At 41.5% G+C, this 17435-nt stretch overlaps 3 protein-coding genes across 4 annotated transcripts; 1 reads left to right on the top strand and 2 right to left on the bottom strand.

The window, feature by feature from the left end:
- Window positions 1-1336: 1336 nt before the first annotated feature.
- r3hcc1l (R3H domain and coiled-coil containing 1-like) lies at window positions 1337-5689 on the bottom strand. Its single transcript, XM_046406710.1, has 7 exons — window positions 5535-5689; window positions 4642-5159; window positions 4242-4429; window positions 3908-3978; window positions 3580-3675; window positions 3324-3464; window positions 1337-2039 (listed from the first exon to the last, which is right to left on the bottom strand). The coding sequence occupies exons 2-7, from the start codon at window positions 5125-5127 to the stop codon at window positions 1987-1989; spliced, it is 1035 nt and encodes a 344-aa protein (XP_046262666.1). The 5' UTR covers window positions 5128-5159; window positions 5535-5689; the 3' UTR covers window positions 1337-1986.
- Window positions 5544-11599, top strand: crtac1a (cartilage acidic protein 1a). 2 transcript variants are annotated; one of them, XM_046406696.1, is made up of 14 exons: window positions 5544-5654; window positions 6770-6975; window positions 7057-7253; window positions 7361-7497; window positions 7612-7768; window positions 7863-7997; window positions 8821-8957; window positions 9073-9209; window positions 9336-9418; window positions 9620-9720; window positions 10045-10213; window positions 10781-10926; window positions 11171-11210; window positions 11301-11599. In XM_046406696.1, exons 2-14 carry the CDS (start codon window positions 6782-6784, stop codon window positions 11306-11308), a joined length of 1641 nt encoding a protein of 546 aa, XP_046262652.1. In that variant the 5' UTR covers window positions 5544-5654; window positions 6770-6781; the 3' UTR covers window positions 11309-11599. The 2 variants fall into 2 exon arrangements, with proteins under 2 accessions (XP_046262652.1, XP_046262645.1); XM_046406689.1 differs by lacking the exon at window positions 5544-5654 and adding an exon at window positions 5890-6052.
- Window positions 11600-12960: 1361 nt separating this feature from the next.
- On the bottom strand, window positions 12961-16738 carry golga7ba (golgin A7 family, member Ba). The gene is made up of 5 exons (XM_046406721.1): window positions 16629-16738; window positions 15487-15612; window positions 14624-14776; window positions 14422-14523; window positions 12961-14312 (listed from the first exon to the last, which is right to left on the bottom strand). Exons 1-5 carry the CDS (start codon window positions 16638-16640, stop codon window positions 14229-14231), a joined length of 477 nt encoding a protein of 158 aa, XP_046262677.1. The 5' UTR covers window positions 16641-16738; the 3' UTR covers window positions 12961-14228.
- Between the last annotated feature and the right edge of the window lie 697 nt (window positions 16739-17435).

The following is a 17435-nucleotide window of genomic DNA, read 5'->3' as shown; positions in this document are numbered from 1 at the left end:
ATCACTCCTAATGCTTCAGTTGTACAAATACATCTTTGGAACAACCTCTGGAAAGAGAGCAATACCTGCAGAGACAGTATTTGATGAAGTTGACATTCTCATAGTGAAAAGAACTCAACACAAAAAACCGAACACGCAATGGTGCCTTCTCCGAGGCTGTAGCACTTTAATTAACCCACTGAGCCACGTGGCACTCTCTCAGTCATCCTCAGCCAGTGATGTAAACTGTTACACAAACTGTTCTTTACAGATGTAATGGCACTGATTTAGTAGTAGCACAAGTGAAATTCACACAAATACCCCAATTAAATGATGTGTGCATGCTTTAAACTAAATGATCACTTTTTCAAACATTTATGTACCCAGCAAAATCTTTATAAACATATCCACTTACAGGAAGCAGCTACCAGGGCCAAACTTTAATCTGCCAGTGACATAAAATTCAATATTTTGCAGTAAAACAAATGACAAATTTGCAGCTCTTTCTCCATGCTGGGAGAGCGAGACTTAATTATTGGCTGAGGGGATGAAGGAGAAGCAGTGCCACATGGTCTGTGGTTGGCTGAGTGAAGCCTCAGTGGAGGCAGCTGCATCCAGCTGTCGCTACGGTCTCATGAGTCTTGTGTGCGTTTCAGGAAGCTGAACGATGAAATCTGACTCTGAATTAGGAAGCTGAGGTTGACATTAAATGTTTAATTCCATAAAGTTTCTCTCTGGTAAAAGCCTTTTTTAGTTCAAAATCTCAGCTTTCCAGGAATGAAGAAAAACAGCAAGCTGAGATTGACCACCAGATGTTTTTTCATCTAAAGTAGTTTGAAAGAGTCGGGGTGAAACCCAAGTGCTGCAGAATTTTCTCAACTCGCTGGAAACACATCTTCAGAACTGGAGTTGGGATGGAAATGATGCCTTAGTTTCTAAAATATCATTTATTCAACAGTTTATTTCATGAAAATGTGTGAAAACACTGATAAATACATCTGCTCAATAGTTTCACTCAAGTTTAGAGACATTAGGTTTGTCACTGTGCAGCCACTTCAAGACCTGATGCTACTCCATTTTTTGCATTTTTTTCAAATGCACTAGAACTGGATTACTGCCGACAATCATTTTTATGTCCATTATTGGATGGGCACGTTACTGTTTGTAGGTAGGACTCCCCTAAATTCTCAGTTTTCTCACTTTTTTAAACTACAACCAGATAGCAACGTGCAGAATAGTATTCAAAATTATTCAGTCGAAATGTGTTCTTTAGAATGAATGACAACCTTATTATCATCCTTATGACTATCAGTCCTGCTTGGACAACAAGACTGAGACATGACAAAAACAACAGCAGTTTCTTTGGCTGTAGACTTTTCATTTCTCCGGAAAACTTTAACAAGACAAACAAGATACACTCATCATACTGACTGTAGACTTTTTAAGTGACACATTTTTAAGTTTAACCTCAACATCTTCATATACAGTATAAAGATATATTGTATCATCATGAATTCAATATTACAGGACTTTCAAAGTTTTGCTGCCCTGACATTTTCAGGTCTGTTGACATGTGTCATCTTTCAAAGCGCTAAAATAATTCTGTACAAAGATCAACATGAAGCCTTAGAGCTATTCAAAAAATTATTTTTATCCTTTACAAATGATTAGAGTCAGTGCTTCACCACACACTGTGTTTACAATGTTATGAAATGACAGCAGGTGTGTTAGCCTTGGCACAGAGGCAACAGTCCCTGCACAGACAAAGAATGAACATGAATGTGAGGAAGAGTAGTAGGATGCTCTCATATGATGTCACACTGCAATCAGGTGGACAGTTTGTGAAGGACTCTGGCAGAAAGAAAGAAAAAATGGTGGTAATCAATTTCTGGGAAGACAGGAGAGGCCGGTTGAAAAAAACAGAGCAGGAGAAGAAAACATGTGGGACTTTAGCTTCTGCTGTATCAAGGAATCTAAAAAAAAGGGTGATGGTAGTTTTCTGTTGAGTCACTTCCCCTCCCAGGCATCGTCCCTCTGTCTGGCTGCCAGGCGCTTTTGTTCTGAAAGGTAAATCACATAGACAAAGTTCAACATATCAATCAGCGGAAACCCTAAACTAAACAACACTTATGTGACTCTTTGCTCTAAATTTGTATCATTGTCACTTTGCCACATACAGAGAAGTGAAGAGCTGAGGCAGACTGAAGAGCCAGCCATAAATTCATCTCTGCATGTGACCAGACGTGGCATCCATTCCAAGGACACAAAGTTCAGCACATTATGCACGTCTGCAGTGACCTTCACGGTGCATGTTGTGATCTTAAATAAAGAGCACAGCAGTGCAACCATGCAAAGAACAAAGGAGTTTTCATTTTTAGTATTCTATATGCCAGGCCTTGACTTCCTGACTGGCTGTTCAGTGGACAGCCATTTGTGGTTTTCCATGCCTATATACTTATGTTCCCTCTGTGAAGAGAGGGAGAAATGGCTGCTGCTCTGATTATAGACCTGTTATGATTTTCACAGCAGTGGACAGAGATCAACTTCTCTTGGCATCAGCTTGCAACTACACTTCCCATTTTCTTCTGTAACGTATTGAAATAGCTCCCACTTGTGGTGGAAACATGGTGATGCAAGAACTGGAACAGTCAGATGAGGACTGTTGAGTGTTATTAATATTTACTTGCTCAATGAAGGTTGACTGGGAAGCCATGGTGTTTCTTTGCATCAACCTGCTTGACACTCACACATACAACACCCATTATTCACTTTAGCAACAGCCCACCCACAATAAGGACTGGCAGTATTTCAATCAAAAATCTGCTTTTTAAACATGTAGGCTACAAATGGAGAGGACAGGCCTTCAAAATGCCTCTGCTCCTAAAAACAGGATTCATACAGCTTATTGAGAGTTTAATTCAAGCACTTTAAAACAACTCCCTCATCGAATACAGGCATATACAGGTGATGCCCATGACATGCCTTCCTTCCTGTGACTCTCCAAAGTCATTTTTAATATTTGTCAATGGCTAACTAGTTGTTATTAACACAATAGCCCGACGTGTTGCTACAGAAATAACTAAATCTAGCTGTTCTCTTGTAGCTGATAAGCAGGCCACCTACAGTGTACATGCCTGTACAACATTAAAGGTCAGGGGACACACACATTCTGAGAGCAGATGGTCGGTTTTGACACTGTTCAGCGTATGCAAATTCAATTATATCACTAACCTTTAAAATATAATGGTTAACAATGTTCTAAACTTTCTTTCTAAAGACTTTGTATAAACCCTGTAAAAAACCTCAATCGTGAGTTGAACATGATATCGCTGTAAATAATGCACCTCTCGCCTCCTGGAGTTTCCTCCTCTCTGCCTCGCGCTGCTCCTTTGTCAGGTTGCTCCTTACACCGAGGGCCCCGATCACAAGTTTGCGAGCCAGTGCAGCACTTGTCTGAGGTCTCTCTTTAGCAGGCAGGAGGTAGTCTGGGTGATGGAAAGCAGAACTGAGACTGAATAAAGAGTAACACTACTGTTTAAATGTGTGTAATGCAGAAGACAAGCTGATAAAGAACTGGCAAGATGAATGGTTGTATTTTACCTGAGCAGCTACGGGCTTTGGCCTTTGTAGCAGAAGATGACTTGGAGAGTGGTCGCAATTTCATCAGCGGATGTTTAGATCTTAAAGCTTCACGGGCTGAAAAAGGAGAGAAAAACAAAATGCAAAAGTCTGTGTGTTCTTCTTCTTATCATTATTATTATTATTTGAATACAAAAAGCACATTTGATTATGATAAGAAAAGATATTCAAATGTGTTTCCTCTTACAGCTGACAATGTCATATAACAGCGCAGCACTGCAACTTGACACATACTTAATGCTAATAAAAGTAAGTAAAACAGCCGTTTGTGAAGAAGGGCTTTACTAACCTGCTATGGGGCTTGAGAAGAGGCCCAGGGCATGTCTTTCATCAATCCACTTGATGTCAAAGCCTCGCTGTCTAAAAACAGAATGAGACGTCACACTAAAGCAACAAAGAAACTTTTACAAAAACCAAAGGGAGATACAAATGACACATCCGAGGTTTTGTGAATCTCAGAAGCAACACACAGACCAGGCATCCTACACTATGCCATCATAGTGCCAGACTCTAATGTTAATCTTAAAATTAAGCAAGAGACGAGAAAGCTTGAGTGAATGGTGACTATATTGTAGTCTTACATCTTTTTTAAGACAAGTAGTAGTACGATAACTTATACATACTGGTAGCACTGAAATAACTTGAGAAGATCCTCTGTCTTAAACTCTACAGGAAAGTCGTAGATCTCTACAATGTGAGAGAGCTCATCCTCCCTGAGGTCAATGTCATCGTCGTCATCTTGGTCCATGTTGTAGTAATCAAACCTGGGCTCCTGGATTGACTCCTTCTTTCTACCTTCCTTCACAGCCAGCTGGGCAGGTGGAGAAGAAAGTGAGAGCAGATGAGAACAGGAGGGAAAAGAAGGAAATGACAAGAAGCTACATTACAGTTCTAATGCTGTACTGTGTTGGAGAATACTACTTAGACTACATAAGTTTTAGCTAGGAGTACAAATAAGCCGACAAGCTGTCTGTGAATGTTGGGAAGATCGATGAATTTAGTGTGACCTTTTCTTGCTCTCACCTCTTCAAGCAGGTGTGGATCCAGACAATCACCATCATCGTTGAACAAGGTGTCCCAGCTCTCCTCTTCTGCCTGTTCTTCCTGAAGAGATGTTGCTTCCAGCCGCGAGACAGCATCTGCCACCACATTGGTTGAGTCAGTGTGCCCGTTTACCTGCACATCTGTTTCCTCCTGCAACCGCCCTTCTTTCACATCAGGTTTATCTTCATCATCCAGTCTCTCACCTCCATCCTCTCCTCCCACAGGCGCTCCCTTATCCACTGTTCCAGCCTTGTCTTTCTTGTTCTTTGCATTTTTTCTGGCTTTGTCTGTGTAACGAGGCCTAGGTCTTGGTTTAACTCCGTCCTGAGTCCGGGCTTTCTCTTTGGAGCCGTGAACTTGCTTCTTGGGGACATACAGAGCCTGGTCTGGTCTCTTTGACTGAGATGGAGCTGCGGGTGTAGGTTGGGCTGGAGAACACTCTTCTTTTGGCTGTTCCAAGTCCATTATTATATGATTATTATATGATGTTAAAACATCTGGGTCACAGAGGAAAGGAAACAAGAGAAGAGACAATGCAATAACAGTGCGTAATATCATGCATGAAATCTTTAACTGTTAATAGATTTCCTAATAGATAACCGCAATGTAAAAATAACTTTTATTCCAGCGATTTGAACTGGATAATTCCTCCAACAGAAGGGTCTAAAAATTAAATAAATAGCATTTAAATTACTATTAGCTACAGTTAGCTTCCGTTCGCTTGGTTAACTAAACTTTCCCTCGTCGAGGTTATACTGTTTGTTTGTTTAGGACACAAAAATACCGTTCATATAAATGTACATTTAATATGTGTTTATTTTTATCTAACCAATTTTTAAATTGAATTACACCTGATAAGTCTCACATCTTACCCGTGCTTGGTTTGTTTAGCAACAGATTTTTGTCGCACAACTGACGCAAACGTGTAGCATCGCAAAGCACTCTGGGAGATCGTGTTCTTGTATGGCGCTGCTACTTAACCATTCTGTAAGGTGAGCACCTTTGTTTAGTGTTGAATTTGTTTTCTCAGAATATTTATTATCTGTATATGCCACAGGTTCTAGGACCACAGGATTATTTTGGATGTGCTGTCGCATGAATGTTTTTTTTTCTGCATTGTGTTTGTATAATGGCGCATACAAACAGAGCAGACTTCCGCATCTCATGGACACACGCAGTGAGGCACAGATCAGCTATTGGTCAACATTTTAATTATTCACACATTTCTTCTCTGATTGGTCAATCCCCTACACGTTACACAAGCTGTTTCGTAAATTTTAAAAGCAAAAATTGTGTAAGGTGGAGTACTAAACGTTGCAACAAACGGCGCAGGGTGCGCTCGCATCGCTGTAGTGAAGTCAAGTCAACTCCATCTCTGTAAAGTTTACAGGTAAGCGTTGTCAGGTGAGATGGTTTTGAAGTATCGAAATTCCTGCTTGCCAGTCTACTCAGGGACAACTCGTACATCATTTTTTAAAATAAGAAACAATACAGGAAATGTCAGCAGTAATAGAATTTTCATAGTTGTTTCGTAGTTGCATAAATGCTGATTTTCGTGGCGTGCAAGCATCTAGAAATGAACCATCTTAAATATAGAATTATTTTCCAAAAATGGGAGAAAACATATGTTCATTGGTGTTAGAACATCTTATAATTATCTTTAATTACATCTCATTTTTTTTGTTTTTGAAGATTAGCCTTTTTTCTATTTTGTTTGATTTGATGATCACTTTTAGTCTTTTCAGATAATTATTTCTTTCTGCACTTTGATTGTTCCAATCTCTATGATCTCTTTATGAGAGAGACCCACACTTTTGAAGGTTCTGTATAAATTAAAAGTAATTTATGGCTTTCCGGTGATTTAGGGTTGCATGTATATAAGGTTAAGGGACTCAGAAGAGATGCATAATCTAAATGTCTGAAAGTAATGTGATAGCATTCCCCTGCTAAATACACATTATTGCAATTTTGCTTAACTGGAGGATACTAACTTGCTGTCTATCATGTCATGACCATACAGTATCTCTACTCTACATTATGTATGCTCATGATACATTATATCTGTCCTGCTTTGTGCTAAACACATCCTCACCCTGTGTTTCACCAGGTTGCACTGACGATGGGTTCAGGTGTGTTGCTCCTCCTGGTCGGACTCTGGCATCAGTCCCATTCCCAGAGCTCTGAGCCCATGCTTCAGGTTGTAACGCAGACAGTGCTTCCTCCTGACAGACTGCACAATCCCACTCAACTCAACTATGGAATGGCTGTAACAGACGTGGATGGTGACGGTGACCTGGAGGTGGTCGTGGCAGGGTGAGTGTGAAAATGACAGAAGTGCTGACACTGTGCCTCTTAGCTTTATGTTAATGTTCATTATACTTCATTATTCCTCAGTTACAACGGGCCCAACCTGGTGCTGAAGTACGATCGCACTCAAAACCGACTGGTAAACATCGCTATTGATGACAGTAACTCTCCATACTACGCCCTGAGGGACAAAGCAGGAAATGCTATTGGAGTTACTGCCTGTGATGTGGATGGAGATGGACGTGAGGAGATCTACTTCCTCAACACAAACAATGCCTATTCTGGTAAATGGTGATTTCTTATGACCTGTCCCACAAGTGTTTGCCACAACAAGTTGTTTGAGTTAACTGGAGGATTTTTACTCACGACGACTGACTTTTTTCTAATTCAGGGCGGGCAACTTATTCAGACAAGCTCTTCAAGTTTCGGAACGGCCGCTTTGAAGATCTTCTGAGCGATGAGATCAATGTGCGTCGCGGAGTAGCTAATCGCATGGCAGGACGCTCTGTTGCTTGTGTTGACAGAAAGGTCAGCAATTCAATTTTTGGCAGACATTCTTTGTATCTTACCCTCTCTGTTTCCTTGATTACCTGGTGTTTTCACTGTAATTCAGAAGCTCTACTGCCTGTTGTTGCTCTGCAGGGAACAGGCCGTTACTCAGTGTATGTGGCCAACTATGCCAGTGGCAATGTTGGTCCCCATGCTCTCTTAGAAATGGATGAGAATGCCAGTGATGTCACCCAGGGTATCATTGCTCTGTCAGATGTGGCTGCAGAGGCCGGGGTCAACAAGTTAACAGGTCAGGAGTCGAGTTGGGAAAGTGAAGTCTGTGATGCCTTGACGTGTTCTGAATCAGTTGAAGCACTGAGCCTTTGTTTTGATTTGTTATGCAGGTGGGCGTGGGGTGGTGGTTGGACCAATCCTGAGCCAGTCGAGGTCTGATGTGTTCTGTGATAATGAGAATGGACCTAACTTCCTGTTCAAGAATAATGGAGATGGGACGTTTGTTGATATGGCCAGACAGGCAGGTGAGCATGAAACAGGAAGTGAAGAAGTAGACCAAGCATAGAAGACCGATTATCGGAGCTAAATCAACAGTAACTGTATATAGAAGTAGTAGTAAACTATGTAATAGCATGTAGATTTTTTATTAATAATCCAAATCTGCACATTAGCTACTAACTAAACTTATCAAGTAAATGATGTGTATGTACGGCATGTATTTGAGTAAATTGTACTTAGTTACTGTGCATTCATTCACTGGTTCTTCAAAACCTTGACTCTGACTTTTTGATTTTTATTTTACTTTAATGAATATCCTTTTCAAACATGAGTTATCTCCTTGATTGCTAATAATTGGTTTTAGTAACACATCAGTTGATCCCTAGATGCTGCTGAAAGCAGGTGTAATCACAAGTAGGATTGCTGTTTAAATTAAATGTAGTTTTTGACAACAGTTATTAGTTCCTAAGGTCTGACAAAGTTTATACTTCGGTTTCACACCAAATATTGTTTTATGCCCTGTTATGTTGAATGTTGAGCAGTATTTTTATCTGGATTGCCATGAAAATATTTTGTTTGTGACTAGATAGCAGCATTTTGTTTAGTTTTAATTAGCAAGTTTTGCAAAGTACCATTTTGCTTAAATACAACACAGAGCTGCTGACATGGCTGGAGACTCTTGGCTCTTGTTTAAGGTTTTGAAAAAGTAGACTTAAAATACACCCCTCAAAGTCTCCAAAGTTGGGAATTTTCAATTCCTTCACACAGGGCTCTAAAAAAAAGAATTCATCTCCAAGTACAGTGTGTTCAGCAGCACTAATGCCTTTGACACTGGCTCCAATTGTAAAGGTGTGGAGGACCGATACCAGCATGGCAGAGGAGTAGCACTGGCTGACTTCAATGGCGATGGAAAGACAGACATCGTCTATGGCAACTGGAATGGCCCACACAGACTTATGCTGCAGGGCAGTGACTCTAAATTCCAGGTAAGGAAGGATAACAGCACAGCTACAGAAACTGTATCAAAAAGAGACTGACATATGAAAGTCTGCAAGAGCCAAAGAGTTTGACGCAGCAGGACCTGACTGTTCCCTTCTGCAGAACATAGCTACTGGAGGATTTGCAGCTCCCTCACCGGTTCGCACAGTCATCGCTGCCGACTTTGACAATGACAAGGAGCTGGACGTGTTTTTCAACAACATCGCTTACAGAGGCAGCGCCCCTAACAGACTGTTCAGGTGACATTGCAGTCATGTGAAGCCGAGGTCCAGGGAGAAGCATCAATTAAAAATGAAAAATGACAGTAAAATGAATCCTGGATTATTGCTTATATTATTAGCTTTTTTTCCAACCTTCCCTTGCAGGGTGTTAAGGAGAGCTAATGCAGACCCTTTGATCCAGGAGCTGAATGTGGGAGATGCTGCAGAGCCACAGGGGCGAGGAACAGGTCAGCTATCTAAACTCAGAGCAGAGGACACTGAGCAACCTATTTTCGATAGTTTCCTACTCTGTTAGAAAGTGCATGTGTGACACTTCTGCTTCATTCCTGTTTGGATGAGATTTACAGAGACACAGCTGTCAGGAAAACAACACAGTGAAGGCAGTATGTAGGTCAGTGCACTGAAAGCTCTCTGCCTGCTGTGGACAGGTGGCACTGTCACAGACTTGGATGGGGACGGACAGCTGGACCTGCTGCTGGCACACGGAGAGAGTGCCCAGCAGCCAATCTCTGTCTTCAAGGTCACACAGGTGTGTATGTGTTTGTGTTTGTGTTTGTGTTTGTCAGAGGTGGAAGAGGTATTGAAATCCTTTACTGAAGAGCAAGTACCAACGCAGTAGCTTTCAAATACTCATATTACATTACTCAGTTACAAATAAAAACTTGTGTAATGTAGTGGAGTAAAAAGTATAATATTTCTCTCTGAAATGTAGTGGAATTGAAGTATGAAGCAGCATAAAATGCAAAATTGTGCTCAAAATTGTACTTGATAAGTATAGTATTTGAGTAAACATACTTGGTGTTTGTTTATAATAACTGAGTCCTAACATCCACAACCTGTCAAACTACATCAGGGCTCGTCCAACAACTGGCTGCGGGTCATCCCTCGCACCCAGTTTGGCTCTTTTGCCCGGGGAGCCAAGGTAACAGCATTCACCAATCAGAGTGGAGCTCACACACGCATCATTGACGGAGGCTCGGGGTACCTGTGTGAGATGGAGCCTGTGGCACATTTTGGTTTAGGTAACTTCCTTTACACTTTTGAATTCATAGACATTGAAAGAAAATGTAACTCTCAAACAAGTAAAAGGCAGTTTTCATTGCCATCTCTTTTTACTGCATGTATTAAACTCTATCGTCTATACATTGTTTTGATTAGTACAGACTGATTTTAAAGGAATACTTCGAGGTATAGTTCTGTTGCTGAGAGTTATGGGAAGATCCATGCCAGGTTAATTTAGGTTATGTTAGAATAAAGACTAAGCAGGGGGAATTAGCTAGCCTTTAATTATCCATTGCACCCAAATGCCTGGTAGACGTCTTTTCTTAACTAACCAGCTGTTTCCCTTGCAAAAAAGAAATCACCGGCAGAGGGCAGAGTCTGAGACAGACAATGACTCACACTTGTCATGATCGTCAGGTGATGATTGAGAGGGATTATTTTTGTCCACTTCTATATGTTGTTCGGTTTGTTTTGTAAATTCCTGAATATTGTGCCTTTAAAGTTCAGGCATGAGACTCAGTTGCTTCAGCGTGTAATATCACATGTTATGCTGACACACATGCAAAAAAATTTACCTTCACTCCCAGGAAACGATGAGGCAACGGTACTAGAGGTCTCCTGGCCAGACGGCAGCTCGGTCACACGACCCCTTCAGCCTGGTGAAATGAACTCAGTGGTGGAGGTAGCCTATCCCAAAGAAGGGGAAATGGCTGTTCTTACCAATGACACGCAGGTATGCAGAACGGACCCACGGCATGAATTATGAGCACCGGTAACTCATAACTTATCCAGTCCACTGCAACCAGTAAGCCATTCTTTTCTCTCACTGTCAGCTTCAGTTAAATCAGAGGCAGTTTTACAGCAAAATAGCAACAGAAGTTTGTTGTGACTGATTAAAAATGATCACTTATCTGGAAAATCTAAGTGACTCAACATATTTGGTTTAAGTACCAATTAGTTTCCTTCTTTTCATTCAGTGTGGTCAAGGTTTTACTGTGAAGAATGGCCGCTGTGCAGGTAAGCACATTTTCTTTAATTTGATGTTTTTGAAAAAATGAGTAAATACATTCAGAATTATTTATTATTTGTTACTTTTTAATTTTTCAGGTCTGTGAGGATAATTACATGCAGTGGAAACCGCAGTGGAAAATTCAACACAAATGTTTTGAACACATTCTTGATTTGAAATCCTTTTTTTGTTGTTGTATTTTCGTGCTTTAAGCCAGGGACCTTGCTGATTTCTTTACTCTATGAGTAGTTTGACATTTTTTTGTGCTCCTTGCTCGACTCTTTAACTTTTATTATCTTTAACTTATATTATTATACACTTTTATTGCTTCTGCTAGATTATTGTCATCTTCTATGTGCCATGGCAAACTAACTAAATAAACTGCTGCATATCAGTATTGTCAGATTATCATTTCAGATTTACAAAGAAGTCCCATCTGCTCACATGAACTTTGTGGCTGACAGAATAATCCGAATCACAGACTAGCTTTCGGTATAAAGGAGAGATACTGCGTTCCTTTGTTCGCCTGTCCTCCCTTCAGCCTTTTCTCAATCTGCCATCACTTCCAACCATTTGCATTGTGTTGTCTTAATCTGACGTCTGTCTTTGTTGTCCTCCACTGTTTCTTTCTTACCCTCCCTTGTTCTGTTCCTCCATTCATGCAGCGCGGGTTCAGTTTTGCAATGGCGTCCGCTCCACCTCCATCTCCATGTTTGAAGCTTGCTGTTTTAAGACAGTTTTACTGCAGTCTGTCATGGTGATCTCTGGACTGGCAGATTTCAGTGGATGGTACTCTTGAGGCTAATGATGATACAGTAAGACAGCTTTTTTGCTCAGCGCAGCATGCTAGCATTTGCTAAAAGACTCCCTTTGACATGCAGTAACTGTGAGTGGATTGTATCATAAAGCGTATCCCAGTATGGGAATGTCCTGCAGTCAGGGTATTTCCTGTTTGCTTTGGTGGCCTGGCTGCATGCAGTACTTCTTTCCATGTTTTAAGTGAAGACTGAGGTACTGGGATATTAAAACCCAGCTGTCACAGTGTCGTATGTCCAGTCAAGCATGCACAGAAACATGATGGTATTTCCTGAGCAAAGCCTGCCACAACACCAAATCAGCAAGTTTTTATTAAAATCTGATATTCAATGCCTGATGTTTTTTAGTGCATGCAGTACATTTAAATCTTCATTCTGTAATGTGAACTGGTATTTTGGCTTGCCATAGCTCAAACAGCACAGGAGTTTGTTATGTGCCGGTACGTGACAGTGAACCAGCATGTCCAACACCAGGACTGTGAAACTGAAGCTGCTGGAAGATAGACGTAATCGATTTCTCACTTACACCTGTGCCCTTCCTGCTGTGACATGTCAAAATGTTTTCTGGGCATAAAATCAATATCCTTGTACCCTATTCTTCAGTCAATAATTGATCAAAATATATCAAGTCAAGATTACACACTCTAAACATTAATCAGTTGTGAGAAAGCACTACTGATGCGTCAAAAACTGGTGTAATCAATAACATTAAATCAACTTATTTTTTTATTTTTTATTTTTTTCTTTTTATTTATTTGATCATTTGGAGGCAGCGATTGATATATCACCCTGCAACGTTGTTAAGGCTAAGGTGTCAGCAAACAGCAAAACAAGCAGTTATGGAGGAACATTATGATTCATCTGGTTTGTGCTTTTGGCCTCCTGAGGGAAGAATCAGGTTCTTTACCCATCAAATGTTCACCAGCTAGTCTCTAACTCTGTCTGCTGTTTGGTTGCAAATAGCTGTCTGCTACATCTGGAAATGACCCTGATTAAATTATACCAAGGTCAAATTGTCCACCACTGTACAGGTCTATTTTGTAGATTTACAGTTAAATATCAGTGTAATAAGAGAGATGAACTCTGTGCAGTTGTGATGAAACAGTATTTATTTGACACTATGACTCATTGCCATGTGTATCAAACAACAAGCAGTACGAAAAGTTTGTTCTTGCACAAAATATCACCAGAAGAAGAGACACATTCACATTTGTGAGCCGGTTTTTGGCAGTTGTTGTTCTTTGGAAGTTTGTTCAGATATCAAGGAAGGGTTGGTGTATTTTAAAACACTACAGGTAAGATTCAGGAAGACTTTTTTTTAAACCAATTCTTTCTCTACTTACTACTCCACTTAATGCACATTATATCTTTGCATAATCAAAATTTAGGAAGAGTTGGTCTCACTCACTGAAACCTGAAGAGGTTAGTAGGAGGATTTGTGCACGTCTGTATTTGTGTGTCCAACAAAATAGATGCTTCAAGTGAGAAAAATGGAAGCTCTGCTACATTATTTATATCAGAGGTGAAGGAGTAGGCGGTTCTTTGTACAGTTTATCTCTTTATCTTCCTACTTGCACTTGCAAATGCTAAAAGTAAAACCTAAAAGCACATCACAGTCACTGGTGTACCTCGGACACTAGTGCACAGGGCCGATGGCAATACGTTTAGTCCAGTTTCCTGGTTGGTCCTGTCAGTCAGGATGTGTCTCTGGCTGACCTGGACACCAACTTGTGGTGGCTGACGTATGAGTATTGGTGAGACTTGTGGTCTTCACTCCTGCCTCTACGCTTCCTTCCTCCCTTTTTTTTTTTTTTTTTTTTTTTACTGACATCCTTTTCTCACCCACCAGAGTATACACAACTGTGGCAACTTCAAATAGAACAGGAGGGAAGGCAACAGTAAGATCACACAAAGTATTGTGAACTAAATTTTCTTTTTACAGAGACATTGCATCCTACAGTGACATGACTGTGTCAGCGCATGCATATTGCGTGGCAACAAACTACAGAAGTGTGTGTTTTACGCTTGAACAACTTAAGCGCGTGTTAGCGCGTCAGGAGCAACATGCCTCTCTTTGTTAAAAGCCAGTGAATCCTTTGTGTGAGCGTTTATGGACCAAGTGTTGGTTGGATCAGGAGCTGCATCGTTGTCCTAAGTTGTCCTCCAGGGTTGTGAGTGATCAAGGGGACACAGTTGTTAGGGAGTACACAGTCATCGAGCAGTGCTGCCGGACACGGAGCTGCTCCCTGAGCTGGAGCCGCTGGAGCCCCGGTCTTCATAGATGGAAATCTCTATCTGGTGAGAGAGCAGTCAGGGACCAAGACGTTGCTGTGGAATGTGGCTCATTAAAACAGGAGAAATAAATGCTAATGCTTTTGTGTGCAAAACACTCGAGGAAGGATACGACACGCATTCCTCTTTCTATGGGATCTGTGATGAGCAGCCCTCTGGGAGCATAGATCTTCTCATTCTGCTCCTGAATGTACGTAGCTATCTTCTTCAACACCTAACACACAGACAAAAGCAAAATGAGAACCCATATGGAATCCCAGACACGTTTATCATCAGTCCAGATCATTAAAATGCACTGAGCTCGCCAGTGTGACCTTCTCATAACGTGTCTCCATGCAGAGGAAGATAAGATATGCTGTAGCACAGGCCAGACACCCCTCCAGATAGGACTGGCCTCCGATCTTTTCTGCCTCTGCGTAGTAGTTGTTCAGCGTCTTCACAGTGTCCTCAAATAGTGTCCGCTCAATCTGGAGACACGTGCAGAGTCATGAGTGGCAGGGTTAGGTCTGGTAAAGATCATTTTGCCTTTAATTGATAGTGACAAACAGAAAATGCAGGGAGAGAAAGTGAAGGATAAGACACACAACAAAGGTCCCTGGCTGAAATCCAACCAGGAACATCATGTGGTGTGTGTGTTTGTGTGTGTGTGTGTGTGTGTGTGTGTGTGTCTTTTCCACTAGACCACCAAGACATGATCATTACCAGTTCTGTTGCTGAGGTAACAATGGAAATATGCCAATTTGTCTGTCATTTTGTCATGATTGCAAAGTACACTATAGATGTTTTCATTGTGACTCTCTGATGGTGAACTTGTTTATTTGCACTTTATTAATGTTTGTATTAATAATGGGTGTTGATGAAATGATAAGCATAAAAAAATGACACATTGCTTTTAATTTAGCAAATTTATCTGTTCCAACATGGAAGAAACAATAACATTTGAACCATTTTGTTAGAAACAATCTTTCATACTGTTTTCATTAGCAAATAAATCTGTGCTACTAACGCATGACATTGGTCGTATAACCAATGTCAATTAAAATAAATCAAAAGCGTTTCAGTAGTTTCTACCATTTTACTCTCAATTGTTCTCATAATCACCTGTCATGCCAAGCGCAATGATGGCTACAAATATACATTTAAACGCATGTGTGGTTGGATGTTATGGGATCCTCACCCTGCTCTCCAGCTCAGAGGGAAACTTGGTCTGAAACCTGCAGGTGGTTCCTTCACTGTAGTCTCTCTGGATGAAGACTTTGTTTGCCAGAGATGCGCTGTGCCTCAACTCCTGCAGATTGTGGAACTGAGGAGTTTAAAACACACACACACACACACATGCAAAGACAGACAAATATAATGAGGTTTGATACACTTATGTATTTATAACAAGTCCCCAGAGGGAGTTTCACCTCTTTATACACCTGTTCACTCATAATGTGTACAAACAGCGGCTGAATCGGAAGCACAGGATGATAGAGGAGAAGCAGACAAGATGTGATCAATCACTCCATGGCTCAGTTTCTGCACTCATTTCTGCCTTGTTGTCTGTTGGAGCAGAGCCCAGTACTGGACATACTATCCCCCCCCCATACACACACACACACACACACACACACAGGAGAGTAAAGCTCACAGGAGACAGCACACTGTTTTACTACAGCTCACAACAGATTGATCAGGTGAAACAAGATGAGGCAGACTGATAAAAGGGCGTCCAAACTCCTGTAATCCCTAGAGGTTATTCTGTAAATGTTGACTGCATCAAGGTGCGTGTTGGTAAACATCGATTTTCCTTTCCTTATTAGCATTTATGAGAGCACCGATAGGGACCAGAGAGGCTGGCAAAGCAGTGAGGACGGTCAGGCCGGCGCGGTTTCTGTCCATGGTGCTGAACGCTAGTCGTCCGCGTGCTCGCGCGCGCGTGTGTCCACTGTCACCGGATTAACGGGCTCCTCAACAGACAAAAACCAGATCTGCTTTCACCAAACCATGTTAATATCGCAGGGAGGACCGCAGCGTGAACCACTGTTTCTGCCCCATTTCTGCTCCCATCTCCACGCCTGGCTTTCAAGATTCATCGTTTTCCTTTTAAAATGAACCAACCCCGCGCACAGAACTGGCATGATAATGTAGGACACGGCCGCCTGTAGTGATTCAAGTGTTGCACAGTTTAACCGCACCGTGCAGCCTCGATGCCCTCACTGACAAGCTATTAACTGCCCCCGCGCCTGTTTCATTTAAATGAACGCCTAATTAAATTGTCCGCGCTAATAACCGAAGCCAAGGCAAGAAAATTGACATTTAATGTGCCAGTCTTACCTCTGTCGCCATGTTGCCATCCGTAGCCGTTAGGTACGAGTCCCTGCATGCGCTCAGATCGCTTTAGTGGGACACGGGGGACGGATTGGAGGAGTGGAGGGGGAAGGGCGGGGTGGAGTGGACAGAGGAGGGGGTGGAGGGCGCCGTGGGGGCGGGGTTAACGCAAGTGCAGCGTTATGGCCATGTGAATTCAGCTTTTCTACTGTCTCATGGCTCTCAACGCTGCCTTAATAAGGACAGCGACAATTCTGACTTGATATAGAAGTTTTGTGTATTTTTTTTTTCCAATTGTCCCCGTAAGCCGACACCAGGACCCTAATGGAATTCAGCCAAAATCAGTTCTCATGTACATCATCATTTACACCTGTGCTTTTTCCTACGGTGAAATATACAAATAATTTTGTTTCTTTGAAAATGACACATGGTATAGGGGCCAGGCTTAAAAAAAAATTGTCTACACACAAGCTGTAAATGAAGAAGACGGGAAGCACGAGTACATTGTGTTGCAGGAACAGAGGGACACCATGAAGCACAAAAAACAGCCTTGGAAATCTAAGTATCAGTCAATGCTGGCAGGGAAAAAAAGTTGATATTTACAGAAAGCAATTTAACATTCCCTCTCAAGAGCATGATCATATTTTGACCACTACATTATAATTCTTTTGAACAAAGACAAAAAACACTTTAATAACCCACACAACACGGCGCATGAGCCAAATTGAAGGTGTGAAGGAGTTTCTTCTCAAGTCACATCAGACTGCTGTCTTGGGACAGGTGGTGCTGGGAAAATCATTTGTTGTTAGGCCT

The sequence above is a fragment of the Scatophagus argus genome, chromosome 2, assembly GCF_020382885.2.
Source record: "Scatophagus argus isolate fScaArg1 chromosome 2, fScaArg1.pri, whole genome shotgun sequence".
NCBI classification, from domain to species: domain Eukaryota; kingdom Metazoa; phylum Chordata; class Actinopteri; family Scatophagidae; genus Scatophagus; species Scatophagus argus.
Note: the sequence above shows the minus strand (reverse complement) of the source record. Positions and strands in the feature narration are given on the sequence as shown.

Bases quoted from the DNA above. Each gene is read 5' to 3' on its own strand.
- r3hcc1l (XM_046406710.1), bottom strand. From the start codon at position 5,127: ATGGACTTGGAACAGCCAAAAGAAGAGTGTTCTCCAGCCCAACCTACA. The intron at 4,430-4,641 runs GTGAGAGCAAGA...CCACCTGCCCAG, and splicing joins ATCCACACCTGCTTGAAGAG to CTGGCTGTGAAGGAAGGTAG. The intron at 3,979-4,241 runs GTATGTATAAGT...TTCTGTTTTTAG, and splicing joins AAGTTATTTCAGTGCTACCA to ACAGCGAGGCTTTGACATCA.
- crtac1a (XM_046406696.1), top strand. From the start codon at position 6,782: ATGGGTTCAGGTGTGTTGCTCCTCCTGGTCGGACTCTGGCATCAGTCC. The intron at 7,769-7,862 runs GTCAGGAGTCGA...TTTGTTATGCAG, and splicing joins CGGGGTCAACAAGTTAACAG to GTGGGCGTGGGGTGGTGGTT. The intron at 9,419-9,619 runs GTCAGCTATCTA...TGCTGTGGACAG, and splicing joins GCCACAGGGGCGAGGAACAG to GTGGCACTGTCACAGACTTG.
- golga7ba (XM_046406721.1), bottom strand. The intron at 14,777-15,486 runs GTGAGGATCCCA...ACGTGTCTCCAG, and splicing joins CCTCTGAGCTGGAGAGCAGG to ATTGAGCGGACACTATTTGA. The intron at 14,524-14,623 runs GTCACACTGGCG...TCTGTGTGTTAG, and splicing joins TGGAGACACGTTATGAGAAG to GTGTTGAAGAAGATAGCTAC.